The sequence below is a fragment of the Saccopteryx bilineata genome, chromosome 1, assembly GCF_036850765.1.
Source record: "Saccopteryx bilineata isolate mSacBil1 chromosome 1, mSacBil1_pri_phased_curated, whole genome shotgun sequence".
NCBI classification, from domain to species: domain Eukaryota; kingdom Metazoa; phylum Chordata; class Mammalia; order Chiroptera; family Emballonuridae; genus Saccopteryx; species Saccopteryx bilineata.
The window spans coordinates 313,193,654-313,214,965 of NC_089490.1; the positions used below are offsets into that span (position 1 = coordinate 313,193,654).

At 37.3% G+C, this 21,312-nt stretch overlaps 1 protein-coding gene across 1 annotated transcript in view; it reads left to right on the forward strand.

Annotated features, from left to right (window-relative positions):
* Positions 1-21,312, forward strand: part of GUCY1A2 (guanylate cyclase 1 soluble subunit alpha 2) — a 323,767-nt gene that overhangs the window by 199,255 nt on the left and 103,200 nt on the right. Inside the window, exon 5 of the mRNA XM_066247582.1 lies at positions 12,973-13,458. Within this exon, the coding sequence (XP_066103679.1) occupies positions 12,973-13,458 (486 nt within the window). The remainder of the gene's footprint in view (positions 1-12,972; positions 13,459-21,312) is intronic.

The window sequence follows — 21,312 nt, forward strand, 5'->3', positions numbered from 1 at the left end:
GGGCTAACTTGGCTCCAATGGAGCCTTGGCTGCAGGAGAGGAAGAGAGAGAGAGAAAGTAGAGGGGAAGGGTGGAGAAGCAGGTGGGTGTTTCTCCTATGTGCCCTGGCTGGGAATCAAACCCAGGACTTCCACATCTGGGCCAATGCTCTACCACTGAGCCAGCCGGCTAGAGCCTGACTCTTTCTAGTTTTTCACTGTTATGAATGTGCCTTATTGTTATTGATTTCTAGTTTTATTCCATGTAGTCAGAGAACATATTCTGCATAATTTTTTAATTTGTTGTGGTGAACTCACAGGTGGTGGCACAGTAGTTAAAGCACCGTCCTAAGATGCTGAGAATCCAAGTTCAAAACCCCGAGGTCATGGCTTGAGCATGGGCTCACCAGCTTGAGCATGGGGTCATTAGCTGAGTGTGGGATCATAAACATGACCCCATATTTATTGGCTTAAGCCCAAATGTTGCTAGGTTGAAGCCCAAGGTCACTGGCTTGAGCCCAACATCTCTGGCTTGAGCAATGGGGTCACTGGCTTGGCTGGAGCCTTTCTGGTCAAGGCAGGTTTAAGAAGCAATCAATGAGTAACTAAAGTGCTGCAACTCTGAGTTGTTTTTTCTCATCTTTCTCCCTTCCTGTCTGTCTCTCTTTCTCTCGCTAAAAAAGACCCCACAATTTGTTGTGATGCTTCTTTGTTTGTTATGTGGCCTAGGATATTGTTTATCTTAGTATGTGTTCCACAGGCTCTTGGAAAAAAACCATATACTCTACTATTGTTGGGTGGATCATCTTATATATGTCAATTAGATACTATATATTTATTTTACTGTTTCAATCTGTATGAGTTCCTGTGGCCACTGTAACAAATTACCACAAACTTGTAAAGTAACAGGAATGCATTCTTTCACAGTTCTGGAGGTTAGAATCTGAAATCTAAGTGTGGATAGGGCCTTCATCTTTCTGGTAGATCTGAGGTAGAATCTGTTCCTTGACTTCTCTAAGTTTGGGTGGCTACTGGCATACCTTGGCAGTGGTTACATCACTCCGACCAGTTTTCTGTCTTCCCATTGTCTTCTGGTGTGTGTGTGTGTGTTGTGTGTGTTTGTAATTTCTCTCTGTCTCTTTCTTATAAGTATATTTATAATATCAGATGGTATTTTAATTTTGTTTCAATTATCACATATAATTTAGACAACTGATGAGAAAGGCAATCTATTGTTTTTACCTATATTTCTAGTTTTTTCTGTTTTTTATTTCCTTCTTGATGCTTTAATTTTCCTTCTTTTATTCTCTTCCTGTTTATAGATCTTCTTTAATCATTTTTTAAGGGTAGATATCCTATGACAAAAACTTTTAGTTTTCTTATATCTGCAAATGTCTTTATTTCCCAGTCATTCTTGAAGAACAGTTTTCTCACATATAGAGTTCACAGTTGACACTTTTTTTCTTTTGATATTTAAAAAACTTTCTTTTGGTCTTCATAGTTTCAGATGAGAAATCTGCTGTCATGTAAATTAGCGTTCTCTATAAGTAATGTGTCAGTTCTCTCTGGCTGCCTCTAATATTTTCTTTGAATTTGGATTTTAAAAGTTTAATTATGACATGGCCTGAAGTGAATTTCTTTGTCTTTAACCTAATTGAGGTTCATAATGATGGCTGAATCTGTGGGTTTATATCTTTCATCAAATAAGAGACATTTATTGCCATTATTTCTTCAAATGCTTTTTCAACCCTCAACCCTTTCTCTGTCCTTCTGGGACTCCTATGATATAAATGGTGGATTTTTTTGTTATTTCCTACAGGTCTCTGAGACTGTTTATTTTTTTTCTGGTTTATTATCTCTGTCCATTTATATTGAGTAAATTCTACTGAACTAACCTCGAATCAACTGCGGAATCCACATTCTATTTTTGAGCCAACTCAGTAAATTTTCTATTTTAATTGTATTTTTCAATTTTATGAGTTCAATTTGGTTATCTTAATATCTTGTATTACTTTACTAAGATTTTCTAATTTTTTGTTATTTTCAAAAGAATTTGTAATTGCTTATTAAATATTTTATGATAGCTTCTTTAAAATTCTTGACAGATTTCTTTTTTTTTTTTTTGCATTTTTCTGAAGCTGGAAACAGGGAGAGAGAGTCAGACAGACTCCCGCATGCGCCCGACCGGGATCCACCCGGCACGCCCACCATGGGGCGACGCTCTGCCCACCAGGGGGCGATGCTCTGCCCATCCTGGGCGTCGCCATGTTGCGACCCAGAGCCACTCTAGCACCTGAGGCAGAGGCCAAGGAGCCATCCCCAGCGCCCGGGCCATCTTTGCTCCAATGGAGCCTTGGCTGCGGGAGGGGAAGAGAGAGACAGAGAGGAAGACGCGGTGGAGGGGTGGAGAAACAAATGGGCGCTTCTCCTGTGTGCCCTGGCTGGGAATCGAACCCGGGTCCTCTGTACGCTAGGCCGATGCTCTACCGCTGAGCCAACCGGCCAGGGCCGACAGATTTCAGTATTGGATTCATTTCAGTGTTGGCATCAATTAATTGCCTTTTCTCATTCAAGATATGATCCTCCTGAGTCTTATGATAATGTTTAGTTTTCTATTATATCCTGGACAGTTTGGTTATTATGGTAGAAGACACTAGATCCTATTTAAAATGTTTATTTTAACAGACAACCACTCTGTTTAGATTTGGCACACAGGCCCTGGCCTACTTTTGTAGGCTATGGTTGCAGTGATAGTGTAATTTTCAGAACATATATGGTGCTATTTTCATCTGCTTGGTTTATTTCATGCTCCTGGGGCTCCCACTGGTCCTTGTTAAGGCTGCTTAGGGGACAGAACAAGCTCCCTGAGGCTAGGTATCCTGATGCTTTTATGTGAGGGGAGGAGGTTTCTTCTCACCCAGAAGTTAAAGAGTACTTTGTGACTGGGCACTTATGGAGGTAGGGTCCCTCTGACCAGTGGCTGTAGCTATGTGAGGACTCAGGAGTGGGCTGTGAGAGGGTAGAATCTCTGGACTATGATGACATAAAAGTTTCTCGGGCTGGGCACTTGTCTCCTACTTTTGTTTTTGCTAGAGCTAATTCTTCAAAAGTGGATGTTACTCTTTGAGAACAAAGGCCATTCTGGAAACCAGGGATATAACATTCTGTTTGTACTTTTATAACTTATATCCCTGAGATCTGAAAGATCTGAAATCACACCTAGAAGTGACCTTCATACTGAACTGAATTCAAGTGGCTAGGCAGGCAAATAGTTATTTCATCTGCATCAATAGCAACAGTTTCTCTCTTTTAAACTGTCTATTGTGAACATCTCATTAGGGTTATTTAGCCATCGTATTGATTCATATTTAGAATTGTTATTGCCTCCCCCAAACTCCTACCCATCATGCTTCCACACTGGTTTAAGGCATTGTCCTATGGAACCAATCCAAATTGGGTTTGAAGGCTGATTCTTCTGTTTATTAGTTGTGTATTCTTAGCAAGTCTCTTAACCTTCCTAAATCTCATCTAAAAATGAGGATAGTAAGAGCTAACATAAAATAAAATTTAATAACAAAATACAAATTAAGTATTCAGTATAGTATTTTAGCCAATAGCAAGTACTCAACAGATGTGTTAAGTAAGTTACAGGAATCATTTTTATCAACAATATTATCATCCTCACTTTATAGACAGAGAAATTGACATCTTGAATGGATAAGTACTTGAATCTAGGTCAGTTTGCTCACTTAAATTCAGGAGAGCTAGAATTCAAATCCAGGTCTGACTTCTTCCAAATCCTTCTTTTCTAACCATTATATTATTATATTAGGAAACTTGAGCTTCCATGAGAGCAAGGGTTAGTTCATGTTCAGGTTACATAAAAACGTAAGAATGTGTAGTGTACAGTCATATGATCTGGACATACTTAATTTTCAATTAATTTTTGATTATAGTATTTAATATTCTTATAGAGATATCTGTGTGTAAAAATAGAAATGACATAGGTGGTTTAACAGAACCTGACAAGCTTTGTGATACAATGAGTTTTCACCCTTTTGCCCAAAGCCAAACACTCCCCTTTATTATGCTTACCAGTTTCTAAAATCCAATAAATTTAAAGACAATTGTTTTTCTTACATGTTATGTTATTACATTATAACTTTAATGTAAATTAAGCTACAATAAAAAGTTAGAGAGATGTTTTGAGGTTTTTTTTTGTTTTTCATTTATTTATTTATTTATTTATTTATTTAATTGTGTTTACATAGATTCTAGTGTCGCCCCAAATGCATCTCTCCTCCCCCTTATTCCCTTCAATATCTCCTTTGCTCCCCTCCCTACGGTGCCCTCCCCACTTCCCTTCATAGTTTATCTCATCCTATCTTCCCCTTTCCCTCTGTCCTCTTTTCCTCTGTTCTCTTTGATCCCTCCTCTGTCTCAGTTCCGTTCCTCAATTCTCATTGTTCCTTGGATTCCTCAAATGAATGAGGTCATATAATATTTTTCTTTCTCTGCCTGGCTTATTTCACTTAACATAATAGTTTCCAGGTCCATCCATATTATTGCAAAAGGTAAGATTTCCTTATTTTTAATGGCCCCGTAGTATTTGTATATATGTACCACAGTTTATTAATCCACATGTCCACTGACAAACACTTGGGCTGTTTCTAGATCTTCGCTATTGTGAACAATGCTGCCATAAACATGGGGGTGCATTACTTCTTTTTTCAGTTGGTGATATGGTGTTCTTGAGATATGTTCCTAAAAGTGGGGTGGCTGGGTCAAAAGTCAGATCCATTTTTAATTTTTTGAGGAATCTCCATAATGTTTTCCACAGTGGCTGCACCAGTCTGCATTCCCATCAGCAGTGCAGGAGGGTTCCCCTTTCTCCACATCCTCACCAGCACCTATTGTGTGTTGTTTTGTTAGAGAGAGCCATTCTGACTGGTGTGAGGTGGTATCTTATTATGGTTTTAATTTGCATTTCTCTAATGATTAGTGACGTTGAAAATTTTTTTATACATCTATTGGCCATCTATATGTCCTCTTTGGAGAAGTGTCTGTTTATTTCTTTTGCCTATTTTTTGATTGGATTGTTTGTCTTTCTGGTGTTGAGTTTTACAAGGTTTTTATAAATTTTGGTTATTAACCCCTTATCAGACAAATTGTCAAATATGTTCTTTCATTGTGTGATTTGTCTTTTTCTTCTGTTCATATTGTCTTTAGCTGTGCAAAAGCTTTTTAGTTTGATATAGTCCCATTTGTTTATCCTGTGTTTTATTTCACTTGCCTATGGAGATAATCAGCAAATATATTGCTGTGAGAGATGTTGGTGAGCTTACTGCCTATGTTTTCTTCTAAGATGCTTATGGTTTCACGAATTACATTTAAGTTTTTATTCATTTTGAGTTTGTATTTGTGAATGGTGTAAGTTGGTGGTCTAGTTTCATTTCTTTGCAGGTAGATTTCTAATTATTCCAACACTATTTGTTAAAGAGACTGTCTTTACTCTTTGTATGCTCTTACCTCCTTTGTCAAATCTCAATTGTCTATAAAGGTGTGGGTTTATTTTTGAGATCTCTGTTCTGTTCTATTGATCTATACGCCTGTTCTTATGCCAGTACCAAGCTGTTTTAAGTACAGTGGCCTTGTAGTATAACTTGATATCAGGAAATGTGATACCTCCCACTTTATTCTTCTTTTTAAAGATTGCTGAGGCTATTTGTGTTCTTTTTTGGTTCCATATAAATTTTTGGAATATGTGTTCTATATCTTTGAAATATGTCATTGGTATTTTAATTGGTATTGCATTGAATTTATAAATTACTTTGGGTAATATAGAGATGTTAATGATGTTTATTCCTCCTAACCATGAGCACGGTTATGCTTCCACTTGTTTGTATCTTCCTTGATTTCTTTTATCAATGTTTTATAGTGTTTTCCAAGTACAAATCTTTAACCTCTTTGGTTAAATTTATTCCTAGGTACTTTATTTTTTTGGTTGCAATAGTGAAGGGGATTGTTTCCTTAATTTCTCTTTCTGACAGTTCATTGTTGGTGTATAAAAATGCCTCTAATTTCTGTTTGTATTAATTATATACCCTGCCACTGTGCTGAATTCATTTATCAGGTTGAGTAGTTTTTTGACTGAGACTTTAAGGTTTTCTATATTCAGTATCATATTATCTGCAAATAATGATAGTTTTACTTCTTCTTTTTCAATTTGGATGCCTTTTATTTCTTCTTCTTGTCTGATTGCTGTAGCTAGGACTTCCAGTACAATTTGAATAAGAGTGGTGAAAGGGGGCACCCCTGCCTGGTTTCTGGTCTTAAGGTGATTGCTTTTAATTTTTGCCCATTGATTATGACGTTGGCAGTGAGTTTCTCATAGATGGCCTTTATCATGTTGGGGTATGTTCTCTGTGTTCCCACTTTGCTGAGAGTTTTGATCATAAATGGGTGTTGTATTTTATCAAATGCTTTTTCTGCATCTATTGAAATTACATGTGGTTTTTCCCCTTCATTTTGTTTATGTGATGAATCACATTGTTTGATTTACAAATATTGTACTATCCTTGCCTCCCCAGAATGAATCCCTCTTGATCATGATGTATGATTTTTTTTCATGTATTGCTGAATCTGGTTTGCTAATATTTTGTGAGGATTTTAGCATCTAAGTTCATCAGGGATATTGGCCTATAATTTTCTTTCTTTGTGCTGTCTTTGTCTGATTTTGCAATCAGAATTATGCTTGCCTCATGGAAGGAGCTTGGAAGTCTTCCTTACTCTTGAGTTTTTGAAATAGCTTGAGAAGGATAGGAGTTAGTCTTTTAATATTTGGTAGAATTCCCCGTGAAGCCATCTGGCACAGGACTTTCATTTGTTGGAAGTTTTTTGAGAACTGTTTCTATCTCATTTGTTGTAATTAATCTGTTTAGGTTTTCTGATTCTTCCAGATTGACTTTTGAAAGATTGTATGTTTCAAGGAATTTGTCCATTTCACCTAGGTTGTCTAATTTTTTGGCTTACTGTTCTTCATAGTATTTTCTTATAATATTTGGATTTCCTTTTTCTTTTTTTTTTTTTTTTGGTATTTTTCCGAAGCTGGAAACAGGGAGAGACAGTCAGACAGACTCCTGCATGCGCCCGACCGGGATCCACCCGGCACGCCCACCAGGGGCGACACTCTGCCCACCAGGGGGCGATGCTCTGCCCCTCCAGGGCATTGCTCTGACGTGACCAGAGCCACTCTAGTGCCTGGGGCAGAGGCCAAGGAGCCATCCCCAGTGCCCAGGCCATCTTTGCTCCAATGGAGCCTTGGCTGCGGGAGGGGAAGAGAGAGACAGAGAGGAAGGAGGGGGGGTGGAGAAGCAAATGGGCGCTTCTCCTATGTGCCCTGGCTGGGAATCGAACCCGGGTCCCCCGCACGCCAGGCCGACGCTCTACTGCTGAGCCAACCGGCCAGGGCCAATATTTGGATTTCTGTTGTGTCAGTTGTTTTTTCTCCACTCTCATTTCTAATTTTATTTATTTGAGTTCTCTCTCTCTCTTTTTTTGGTGAGTCTGGTTAAGAGTTCATCGATCTTGTTTACCCTTTCAAAGAACCAGCTCTTGGTTTCATTGATCCTCTGTAATGTTTCTTTAGCCTCTATGTCATAATCTGCTCTGATCTTTATTATTTCCTTCCTTTTACTACCTCTGGGCCTTCCTTGCTGTTCTTTATCTGGGTCTTTTGGATGCAGGGTTAAGTTGTTTATTTGAGCTTTTCTAGCTTCTTAAAGTATGCCTGTAGTGCTATGAACTTCCCTCTCAGTACTGCTTTTGCTGTGCCCCATAAATTTTGAGTTGTTGTATGGTCATTATCATTCATTTCTAGGAATATTTTTATTTCTTTTTTGATCTTTTTGTTAACCCATTCATTATTTAATAACATGCTATTTAGTTTTCATGTGTTTGAGGATTTTTAGTTTTTCTGTTGTAGTTGATTTTTAGTTTCATGCCGTTGTAATCAGAGAATGTGCTTGATATGATTTCAATGTTTGTAAATTTGTTGAGACCACTTTTGTGCTCTAACATGTGTTCTATCCTAGAGAATGTACCATGAGCACTTGAAACGAATGTATATTCTGCTGCTTTAGGGTGAAAGGTTCTGAAGGTATCTATTAAATCAAATTGATCTAGTGTGTCCTTTAAGTCTGCTGTTTCTTTGTTAATTTTTTTTTGAGGATCTATCTAATGATGTTATTGGGGTATTGAAATCCTCTACTATTATAGTATTGCTGTTGATCTCGCCCTTTATATATTTAAGTGCTCCTATTTTAGGTGCGTAGATATTTATAATGGTTATATCTTCCTGTTGGATTGCTCCCTTTATCATTATGTAGTGACCTTCTTTATCTATTACTATAATAGCCTTTGTTTTAAAGTCCGTTTTGTCTGATAAAATTATTGCTACCCCAGCTTTTTTTTTATTTCCATTTTCATGAATTTTTTTTTTCTATTCTTTTACCTTCAGTCTATGTGTATCTTTTGTTTTAAGATGTGTCTCTTGTAGACAGCATATGTTTGGGTCCAGTTTTCTTATCCATGCAGCTACCCAATTTTTTTGATTGGATCATTTAATCCATTTACATTTAAGGTTATTATTGATATGTAGTTATTTATTGCCATTTTATTATTTAAAGCTTTATTCCTTTTTTACTATATTCTTTTCTCTCTTTGTTCTGTTTACAACAGGCTCCTTAACATTTATTGCAGCATTGGTTTACTTGTAATGAATTCCTTGAGGTTTTTTTTGTCTGGGAAGCTTTTTATTTCTTCTTCAATTTTAAATGATAGCCTTGCTGGATAAAGAAGTCTTGGTTTTTGGCTCTTGTTCTGCATTACTTTGAATATTTCTTGCTATTTCCTTGCCTCCAGTGATTTTGTTGAGAAGTTGGATGTCATTTTTATGAGGGCTCCTTTATAGGTGATAGTCTTCTTTTCTCTAGTAGTTTTTAATATTTTCTCTTTATCTGTTAGCTTTGCTATTTTAATTATGATGTGTCTTGGTGTAAATTTCTTTGGGTTTCTCTTAATGGAGTTCTCTGTGCTTCTTGAACTTGTGTGACTTTTTTTGCATCAGTTTAGGGTAGTTTTTCACTATGATTTCATTGAACTAGGTCTCTATCCCTTCTTCTTTCTCCTTTTCTTCAGGAACCCTTATGATGTGGATGTTGTTTCTCTTTAGGTTGTCACAGAGCTCTCTTAGAGTTTCCTCAGATTTTTTTCAGCCTCTTTTCGTTTTGCTGCTCTGCTTCTGTGTTTTCGTTTATCTTGTCTTCTAAGGCGCTAATTCAATCCTCTGCTTCATCTAGCCTGTTTTTAATTGCTTCTAGTGTAGTCTTCATCTCAGATAATGTATAAATATTTGTCATTTCTGACTGGTTCTTGTTTATTATTTCAATGTTCTGTTTGATGCTTGTAATCTCTTTATTTATGTGCTCCTTGTGTCCCTCCATTGTTGTTCTAAGATCTTTTAGCATCCTAATAATCATTATTTTTAACTCTACATCCAGTGGTTTTTCCATATCTGAGTATTTCCATATCACTCAGTTCATTTTCTGGGGGTTTCTCTTGTTGATTCATTTGGATTGTACTTCTCTGTGTTCCCAATATGTGTGTTGTTAGTTGTGTTGTTTGTAGAGCTGGTTGAGTCTAGGGTTGGTGTTGTCTGCCTCCAATTTTCAGTTGTGTTATTTCTAGCTCTTCTTGGGTTGGCATCAGCTGTTGTTTGTAATCCACTGTCTGATTTGCTTTTCTAGTAGAACCACTCTGAAATCTTGATCTGTTTGTTTTCTTATCTTGGTGGTATTCTTGTTTACTGATCTCAGTAGGGGGCTTATTTGAAACTGTATCCAAGAATGTGACAGGTGTAACCTGAGACTCTGAAGGCCTGATTTGCCAGCTTATTTCCGGGGGCATGGTGCTTTCTCTGCTTTAGTAGGGTTGGTGTATCTTAGATCTCCATGGAGACCTGAGTTACTGTACCTCCTCCCCACTTCCTGTTTTCAGCTGTGTCTTGTTGTGCCAATTGAAGCTGGAGAGATTTCTGGAGGTGGGTTACCCAGGACCACTTTAAGCTTGTGCTATCTGGAGGGATCAATCCCTCCCACAGCTATGGCCGCCTCTGCACTGGATGAGTCAGCTTCTCAGGTCATCCCATGCATTCCTCTGCCTTTCAACATCTGTCTCTCTCTCCCCACTTTCCTTTTGGAAGAGAAGCCAGCTCTTTGCACACACCTCTTTCCCATGGCCCCAGGCAAGTGGCTGTGAGCGATCTTTTCTGTCTTCTCCTTTGAATGAGAGCCCTTCAGTGCTCTCAGCCTCACTCCCCCTGCGTTCCTGGAAGCAGAGGAGACCCACTGCACCTCAGCACTTCTGACCAGGCTCAGTGTGGCTTCTTATTTGCTCTTTGCTTTTTGAGAGCTGTTCTTGTAGTCCAAAATTGGTTTTTCACACTGATTGTTCCTAAATTAATTTATAATCCAGTTTGGTAGTGTGAGCTGGGACTCTGTGCATCTGCCTACTCTGCTGCCATCTTTGAGAGATGTTTTGATTTAATGCTGTTTTATACAAGTCTGTTTCTGCTACATAAAAAAGTCATTCCTGTAACAGTTTTGCACATTGCTGAATTAATAAATGTAGGTCATTATGAATTTCTAAATTTATAATTTAAAAAATACAATTTAGGAAGAATAAATTGTTATTTTCTAATTAAAATAAAATGGCATTTATGACAGAGACACAAATGCTCCAATTGAATTTACCTAATTATTAAATAAGGAAAAAATTCACTGACAAAAAATATATAAGAGTAGTAAATTGTTTACAATGTGTATTGGAGCTCTTCTTTCACTAGTTGTTATCTGTATAGGAGGTAAGCATTATTTTTTCACCCAGGCTTTGCTGATGTAGAAATTTTTTTAAAAATGGACTAATAGCCAAAAATTAAGAATATATTTATTTTTCATATTGTTGAGATAGGAATATAACATTCAATTCAGCTTCTTTGTAAGTTAAAGATAAGCATTTATTACATATAGCAAATAATATATAATATTATTCATGCATGCACTCTCACACTAATTCTATATTAGATAATAGTGGTAGTGGCAAAGGCAGAAAAGGAAGTGATGGGAAGTGTGGAGGTTGATACATAGGAAGAAAAGAGAAAGAAAAATAAAATGATTAGAAGAAAATATGAGGAATGAACTAGGAGGAGACAGATTCCACCTGGAAATCTAAGTCTTTGAACATCATAGGTTTGCTTTTACCTTAAATCTTAAGAAAACATTAATCTACTGATTTTTTACTGTGAAGCTGAACATTATATGTATCTTCCTCATTACATCTTTAATGTTCCAACAACAGAAAAGTATATATCATTAACAGCACCCCTGCCCCAGAAAGCAAAACAGGCATATATAAAATAATCCGGTAATATTTTTCAGAACAATTATTTCCTTTATACTTAAACCATAGCATACAGCCTTTTGAGAATTCACCTTGAATTGAAAGTGTTCTGTTCACATTATTCTCTGTGCTGTATAGATTTGGCTCCTTCCTTACCTCCCACACTGTGATAGCTTTGAAAAAAGAACTTTATTTTATCCCTTTTATGCTTATCTTCCCAAGCTGTACTAGTAAATAGAAAACAATAAATACTTCAATGAATAAATGAGAGAGTATCATGTATTAAACGATAAAATATCAAGCACTAGAAGAAACTTACATAAAATAAAGTGAACATATTATTTATAAACATTATAGCATCAAGTAAGAATTCAGTTTTATTTCCTTTTATAGATTAGGTATTAGTAATTATTGCAAGGGGAACAAAGTAAAACATAGTTGCAGGCTTTGAAGTTCCAATCTCTCTAGTTATTCCCCATATTTCTTCTTTGCCACTTGTTTTATCAGCTACCTTAACTACTTTGTGTTATGAAAAATAAAGAAAAAATAAATTGAGTGCATTCCATGTGAGAGTAGAAAGTAGCATAGATGAAACTTATGCACAATCTTGGTTGATCAACTCTTCAGCTGTTCTTTCTAGGTAATTACAGCCACCTTCCTCTCCAGGTGTGCTGAGAGACCTCATTCTAATCAAATGACTACATGTAGATAGCTATAGCTTAAATCCTCATTTCTTTCCTACTGGTATGTATCTTCTCCAAGTGGGCAGCAAGCAAAGAGGGCATAAGCCTGTGTTCACTAACTTTCCATTAAACATCAGTTCCCCAGATTCATCAAAGAGTACAGGAAGAAGGGGTAAATTTAAATTACTACATCTTCAGATTCATTATAGTAACTGAATTTCTTTAGTGCTCTTTTTGGTTTTAGGATTTATTTTTAGCTTGTATTGAATGTGCTACTTGAATTATTTTCTTATAGTTACTTTCTGAGAATACTAGTTATATATCTGGTTTAAATAATTATTTTTAAGACCAAGTGAATTGTCCATTAATATAGTCAGTGCAAGGACTATTATATATTCAAAGGACTATAAGTGATAGATACATGACTTACATAAGGTGAAATAATGACTTTGGTTTATTTCTATCTCCTGGACTTATTCTCTGACTGTTATTTTAATGTAGCTATTCTGCTATTAAGAAAATTGAACATTTTTGAACTGGCTCAAGAACCAGTTTCATTATTTACATGGGTGTAATTTTATTTTGAATGATGATTTTCTATTTCATTTCTCATTGATCTGACTTTTCATTTCATCGTTGCCTTTAGAAAGTGGCCAAAAGAAGTCAATAACAAATGTTTCTGTTCAGAGCCATGACTTTATACTAGTGGTAAATTATATATAAATTTGTTTGTGTGAATACAGAATATCAGTAGGGCTAATAAAATGTTTTTTGTTTTTCCTCTTCATCAGATAATAGTTTTGTGAATGTACTACGTGAAGAGCACTGATCAAAATGCTATGTTAATTTTGCAGGTGATGGAAGTCAAAGGACAAATGATCCATGTCCCAGAATCAAATTCCATCCTGTTCTTAGGCTCTCCATGTGTGGACAAGTTAGATGAACTTATGGGCCGGGGACTGCATCTCTCAGACATCCCCATCCATGATGCAACCCGAGATGTCATTTTGGTTGGTGAGCAGGCGAAGGCCCAAGATGGCTTGAAGAAGAGGATGGATAAATTAAAGGCAACTTTAGAAAGAACTCACCAGGCCCTTGAAGAAGAGAAGAAGAAAACAGTTGATCTTCTGTATTCCATTTTCCCTGGCGATGTAGCCCAGCAGCTGTGGCAAGGACAGCAAGTTCAGGCCAGAAAGTTTGACGACGTCACCATGCTCTTTTCAGACATTGTTGGCTTCACAGCCATCTGCGCTCAGTGTACCCCCATGCAGGTCATCAGCATGCTGAATGAGCTCTACACCAGATTTGATCATCAGTGTGGATTTCTGGATATTTACAAGGTAAAGGGGTTTGGGTACTTATATATTAATATTTCTTAGTTATAAATTGTGATCTTAACTAAATTCCAAGGATATAATTTTCTTTTTTGTATTTAACCTTGACAGTAAATGATTGATATCTCTTTAATTTAGAAATCTTTGTACACTATACAAGCATTTCTGCTTTATTGGTAAACTTTCATTGAGAGTAGATTAATAGTATGTATACTGTTACATACTATTAATAACTGTGAATCATGATATTGCTCAGTAAAGAAAAATTCTGTAGAGGTAGTCCTCTAAATTCATTATTAAAAAATTAATAGGCAATCTTTAACCATGTAATGTCTTTCTTAGAGAGGAGTATTCCAATATAAATGAGGAATTTTTTGTTGACAATTAAAAAGAAACAATAAATTATGCTAAAATATACATTGCATTATCAGTTCAATCATGGTTCATCAGTATTTTGCATTTCATTGTCAATTAATGAGTTAGGTCTCTCTAATTCTGGGAGAACACATGTCAATATTCTGGCTATTGCCCAAATAACCACTGGCTTTTAGTGGAGGTACCTTAAATTTCCAAACTAAATAGTGTAAGAGCTTTGAAAATGAGTACTAATCTCCATTGGTTGGCTTGCTTTGATGAACTTCTTATTAAAATCATAGCAATTTGCATGATTTAGCCCCAGATCTACCTAATGAATAACTATAACTTTACATAGAATTTCACAGGTAATGCAAAATGTGAAGGTGCATGGATTTGTTATATGAAGGACAGAAAGTACATTGAGTATTAGTAAGTAGTAGTGAACTGCATTTAAAAATTTTCTTTTTGATTAATCCATCTAGACTGCCATTTCTTTTTATAGTATGACCTACACATAAGGATATTTGGAAAGAACCTGTCTGTTTACATTGTTTTCATTAAGGTATATCTCCTTTAGAGAAAGGAGTTCTCTAGCCCATTATGTATAATATATAGCCAATGCTAAATATTTCAGTAAGTTTCTATTAAGGGGTAAATATTAAGTGTGAAGTGTAAATGAGGGATCTGCCTTGTTACACAAAATAAGAGTTCTTATAAATTATTTTTAACTTTCTTTTTTTGTGTGTGTGTGTGTATTTTTCTGAAGCTAGAAACGGGGAGAGACAGTCAGACAGACTCCCGCATGCGCCCGACCGGGATCCACCTGGCACGCCCACCAGGGGGCGTCGCTCTGCCTCGACCAGAGCCACTCTAGCGCCTGGGGCAGAGGTCAAGGAGCCATCCCCAGCGCCCGGGCCATCTTTGCTCCAATGGAGCCTTGGCTGCGGGAGGGGAAGAGAGAGACAGAGAGGAAGGAGAGGGGGAGGGGTGGAGAAGCAGATGGGCACGTCTCCTGTGTGCCCTGGCCGGAAATTGAACCTGGGACCCCTGCACGCCAGGCCGAGGCTCTACCACTGAGCCAACCGGCCAGGGCCTATTTTTAACTTTCTTATAATTTATTGTTATGTAATTTATGGTAGAGGTGCCAGATGTCTAAACCTAAACCAGAGGCACACTGCAGTGAGTCTGTCATTGTTGCGCCGGCCCTTGCCGGCTGGCAGAGCAGATCCCCTGAATTTGTCAGCATTTCCTGCCTCCTGGCGGGGGGCGCTGTTGCACTTGTATCAGCAAACTCCAGTCTCCTCTCTCAAAACCACTGATTTTCTGTGTTAACTTCTTCCAACTATAGTGGCCATATATTATTTTATTTCTAAGTTCATACAACTAAATGAGAGTGATAAATAGATAAATGGGTTCTCTTTTGGAAAAGCATAGGAATTCCTGATTTAAATATAAGTATCAGCTAGGCTTTTCATTGAATTTATTGGGGTGACATTGGTTAATAAAATTATACAGGTTTAAGGTATACAATTCCATAACACATCATCCGTACAGTGCACTCTGTGTTCACCACGACCCCAAGTCAAGTGCCCCTTCGTCATCTCTGTCCCTCCTCTAGCCTGCCAGACCCTCCTTCCCCTATTGCAATCCCCACACTGTTGTCTGTGAGTGACTATAAGGGGTTTTTTCCCCTTTCTTTAATCCCTTCACCTTTTTTACCCAGCCTCCGACCCCCATCCTTTCTGACAGCAGAGTGGATAAAAAAGCTATGGTACATTTTACACAATGGAATACTACTCAGCTAGAAAAAAAGAGGGAAATCTTGCCTTTTGAAACATCAGTTGGGTTTTGAAAAAAGAATTAATGTGATATCTTCTGAGGGTACCAAAACAATTTTATGGTTTAAATATATAATTTTAATTAGATTTTATAGACATCAAATACTCTTCTTTTGAGATAACCTAGGATACCTCACAATAAAAAAATCTGTGGGAATATCCTGTATGATCCTCAAATTCACTTATATGTTATTAAGTCATGACAGTTCCATGTATAGATAAATAATTATCAGCAACTTTTAACTTACAAAATGGATCTACTGTTTCTCTGATACTCAAGACTGTGCTTTTCATCTTTCTTACATGTATTGAAAAATAAATATAATATTTCCAGCTCACAAATCCTCTTAACTGGAAATTCTTGTGAAATGTTAGCAATAAATGATAAAGTAATATGATTCCAGGGCCAGGTGTGTTTAACATAAGTTTGGTGCTAAATGTGTATATGTAATTTGGACAGGTGTGTGGGCAGTGTGATGTTTGATCAGGGTTGTGGGGGTTGATCAAGACTAAGAAACACCAGACTCTGGGCTGAAGCCAGAACGATGGTGATATGGCCAGAGAGGGAAAGACAAGATAGAGAGAAAGAGAGAATATTACTTTTTGTATAAGATAAAACAAAATAATTATGGGAACAGTATGAGGAGAAATGAAAATTGGAAACCCTGTATCTGAGCTGCCGAATTTTAAATTTCTAATCATCATAATCATTCTAGGTAATTTTTTAGAAAATTTAAATAGTGCTATTACTATGAACTATCTGCTAAACTTTTAATTTCTATTGGAAAAAAAAATCTTAAAGGCAATGGAATTTTTAAAGGACCACAAATACGCTGATTTTAAATAATAAAATATAGTTTTGTTGGATTTAAAGTATGTGCAGGTTTTTTGTAAAATAATCATACCACAAAGAAAATATAATATAACTCACTTTTGTTTTTTGTTAGCAATGTAGAAAGAAACTAGGTAAATCTGAATGCCAAGATAAAGGAGCCTGAGAGAGTGCCCCACAGGGGGCACCTGAGGTCTGCTACTTCACAGTAAGACTCCAGTTTCAAATCTGTGGTTGGCCCTTTCTTGATCATCTTATTTTTCATGTTTCATATCACTGGAGAGATAATGCAGTAATGAATTATAATTCTAGTGCTAGAAGTCAGTTAAATTGGTCTATAATAAGAAGGTTCTACTAAAAATCATCACAACAGAAAAAAAATATAGTAAAAAAAAATCACAACCTTTGATAAAGCAGGAGGTTTAGGAAGAAGCTATAGTTTTACTCTATATATTTTAAGCACTGAGAAAATTAAAACCTTAACTGTGCTTGGCTGCCAAAATGCCCAAGGTATGTAAACGGTAAATAAGAGCTAGATAAACTGAAGGAAGCATGGATTATAATTTTGATCCTCTCTTAAATTGAAATGCAAATAATCAGCAAAAACTCTACATAAGTAATGCACTGTATAATATTTAGCTCTTTGGTTTTTATAGGATGTAGAGAATGAGCAAAATAAGGAAACAGTAACTCTAACTTTTAAGTCAGTGGTATATAGATCACAATAATGGTATTGGATATTGAAGCAACCTAACATGGGTTTTGCTTTCATTTACGTTTTTGCCTCTGACAAACCCTTCAGATAGAAAAAGGGAGAGGAAGGGAGAAGGTGGAGTCCTCTTCCATGCTCCTCTCACTCCATTCCACCCAGGCTGTGGTATCCCAGCGCTGTCTTAAATACTCTCCTCTGTGTTCTCTTTTCCCCTTTAGCCACTTGCCTTACTTTTCTCTAGTTCCATTACCTATAAGTCCAGATTCTAAAGCAGCACCTGTATTTAGTAGTAATTGTTCATCTTAGCTGCCATCATTATTCCTCAGACAGCTGTATCCAGACATATTCAAGTACATATTATATGGTTATTTTGTATCTTTTTGCATGTACATAACTGTATTCCCCCTAATGCTTGTTAGAAAAACTAAAACATGATTTAATTCAACCTCCCATGACTAATATGTGGAGTTATTATGGTATCTTCATTTTCAGATAGAGAAGCTGAGTTTTCAAAAAGTTAAATAACCCAGATCGTATAGCACTTATATTAGAATTTTTTTTTTTTTTTTTTGTATTTCTGAAGCTGGAAACGGGGAGAGACAGTCAGACAGACTCCCGCATGCGCCCCACCGGGATCCACCCGGCACGCCCACCATGGGGCGATGCTCTGCCCACCAGGGGGCGATGCTCTGCCCACCAGGGGGCGATGCTCTGCCCCTCCGGGGGGTCGCTCTGCCGCAACCAGAGCCACTCTAGCGCCTGGGGCGGAGGCCACAGAGCCATCCCCAGCGCCCGGGCCATCTTTGCTCCAATGGAGCCTTGGCTGCGGGAGGGGAAGAGAGAGACAGAGAGGAAGGCACGGCGGAGGGGTGGAGAAGCAAATGGGCGCTTCTCCTGTGTGCCCTGGCCGGGAATCGAACCCGGGTCCTCCGCACGCTAGGCCGACGCTCTACCGCTGAGCCAACCGGCCAGGGCCTTATATTAGAATTTTTGAACTGAGGCCTGTCTGATTCTAAAGCCTACAGTATTTCCACAAGCCTAGGTGGTGGTCTAGACAAAGATGAAATGGTAATAATAAAAAAAAACCCAAAAAATAGAAACTGTTTCAAAACTTAGGTTACATGATGAATAACTATAGTTACATTGTTGAGATGAGAAAAGCTCTATGACCACCTGACCCAAACCTGCTCCCTCTCATTCCTGTTGCAAATAGTTCAGAGTTTTGAGAAACTGTATCTTAAAAGTTGCGAACTCTCCCATCTGCCATTCTCCCTTTTTGTCAGAAACCAGCTAGTAGCTTCTCCTTTAATTCTCCTTTAGAGAAGTAGTGTACCAAGACGGGGGCAGTGAGATCAATAATCCAGAATGCAGGCAATGGGGATATATTTTAAAATAATGAAACTGAATAAGGAATCTGTTTGGGTTTTTTTTAAATCACCTTTTCCAGGCAACTCAAAAAATATTAGTCAAAAAATTCTTTCCTCTTTTGGGGTAGGAGTAGGGGGGCATTCCCATATCAAAAATCAACCTTGATTTGAAAACATTGGTGGAGTTAAATATTGAGTATCAGGTTCAGTCTTGGGGTGGGGAAAAGGAATAGAAAGACAAGATGGAGCCACCAGGAAATGCCAGGAGCAGAATTCTGTCCCATCAGGGCATCTGATGTTAAAAATCGGAAAAGCAACTGCAGAAAGCTCATATTGACAAAGGAAGGCAAGTCTTCTAAATCCAGGAAGAAAAGCTGAGTCCAGCTAAGTAGGAAGGGACAGAAATCCAGATTCAGTCTTAGGGGACATAAGACCTTAGGATTGGGCATACAGGGACTGATTACTGGAAATGGAAATCAGGCTGTGTGGCCAGGCAAACAAGTATGAAGACGGGCATCAGTACAAGCTTTGATATAGAACCAGTGGCTTTCCCAAGACCAGACATAGAGCCAAAGGATGCATGGGACCCCTTTACAGAGTCAGAAGGGAGCCAAATATGGCAACTTCATCAAAGAACATAGAGATCTCTTCTGAGATTTTAAATGTCCAAACTGGAATGAGACCCATAGAGATGCTAGAATTATCAGGGTATTTCTATCCATTCTTGAGAATGAATAAAATATATTTAGGAACACTCTTGGCATTAATACAACTTGGAAATTGCTAGTTACCTTGAGTTCTGAAAATATGCAAAATGTGCAATACAGTGAAAACACTGTATTGACATGATAAACTCCAAACCTCCATAAATACAATACTAATAGAAAGAGCTAGAAGAGACAGTAAGATCATGTACATTTTATTTTCATTTATATATGTAGATTGTTCTGCTGTAGTATCTCTTTGTTCTATTAACTATAGACTCATTAACTATAATTCTTTAACTACTCTGTGAGAAAAAATGTTTGTACATTTTAAAAATAAATACAGAGTGCAGGATAGATTCCACGATAGAAAAGTTCATATAATATAAGGTGATCAGTGTTGACTTTTGAGTGGGCATGTTATTATCTCAGTGAAGCTGAAAGTCCACCAAGCCTTTGGGATTCTGGTGTCTTGGTGCTGACCCCAGGCTTTGCACTGAGGTGCTAGCAGTTTTTAAATTAGAAAAGGAGCTCTATCTGACTTGAATCCCCATTTATCACCTCCTTGATAAGAGCCAAGAGCAATGCTTCCAAGGCTATGGGACTCGGAACTCCAGGTGCTTTGGACATTTTGACTTGTCCTGCCATGGAAGCAGCTGTTCACCGGATGTTCAGCCGGGTTCTGGAAAGTAAAACAGAGTCCAAGGATATCCACTCCAGTGAGAATGGGATTTTGCAGGAAATAAAATGAAATGCTTTATTTTCCTCTTGTTTTGTTTCATGGTTGTTTTTTTTTTTTTTTTTTAATGCTTTTTTAAAGTACTCAGGTACTTAGGCTATTCTTAGAGGTTAATAAATGTGTATGTAACATTCTACTCCATTTCCCAGCACTAGATGCCAGGCTCACTTAGTAAAGAGTGACTATTTCATTCCCCTCCCCCTAATATTTACATGTTTTCTGCTTTAATAACCAGTACACACTTTTGAAATGAAAAGCTACTAAAGATTTTTACTCTTTCTTTTTGATGTATTCCATCAACCTCAATGGCATTTACTTTCACTGCTATTTTATTGGAAATGAAGTAGTAGTACTTTCTAGTAAGTATTGCTAGGAAAGAGGAATTTCTAAAGTAAAAAAAAAACCCTACTCAATTCATATATTCACTCAATCAATGAACATTTTTTTGAGTCACTCAATGACAGGGCATGACTCCCATAGAAGCCTATAAAATGTTATGGAAATTAGTACTATATATTTTAGCACGATTTTAATGAGTAGAAAAGAACTAATTTATATGCTTTCAAAGGGAAGGTGACAGTCACAGATAAGCATTCTGTTCTGATATCTTTTCTACTGGGGGATTATACTGTCAGTTTCAAATACCATAATGCCCCAAAAATTACCTGACAAGGGTTTTGCTCATTTATATGTTTGCCTTCGGCAAGCACTTAGGCCAGAGATAAGGGAGGAACAAGGGGAAGGATGGGTCCTTTTTGTTGTTCCTCTTATCCCTGCAGCTAAAGCTGTGGAATCCCCAAGCTATCTTAAGTACACCACTTGGACTTTTCATCTTTCCGCCTTTCACCACGTATTTAACCTCTCTGCTTCAGTTTCACCATCTGTAAAGTAAGAGACCCACTGTAGCTACCACATAGTTGTATTTTTTCAGCTTTTAATTGAAATATATGTAAAATGCTTATTCATGTGTCTGGTCCATGGCAGTCAATGTAAATGTGAACTGTCATTTCTCAAATATGTAGTTCTGGTGCATATATGATGAGTTGGTAGGTGTTTTGTATGTGCATGTGTTTGTATGTACATGGAGATTGTGTAGCCAGTGCTTATTAGAGAAAGCGAAAATGCTTATTAGCTTCGGTTCATTTCTTTAGGTTATTCCAATTACATTGCTTGCCAGAGAAAGACTGAAGGGGAAGGGGAAGGAGAGAGGTAAGTGCAGGCAGCGAGAGAAATAGTTCCTTAAAATACGTTATTTGTATTATCTTCACTGGGTCCTCCTGGATCCTCTTTCTTTATTCTTTTCTTTTTTAT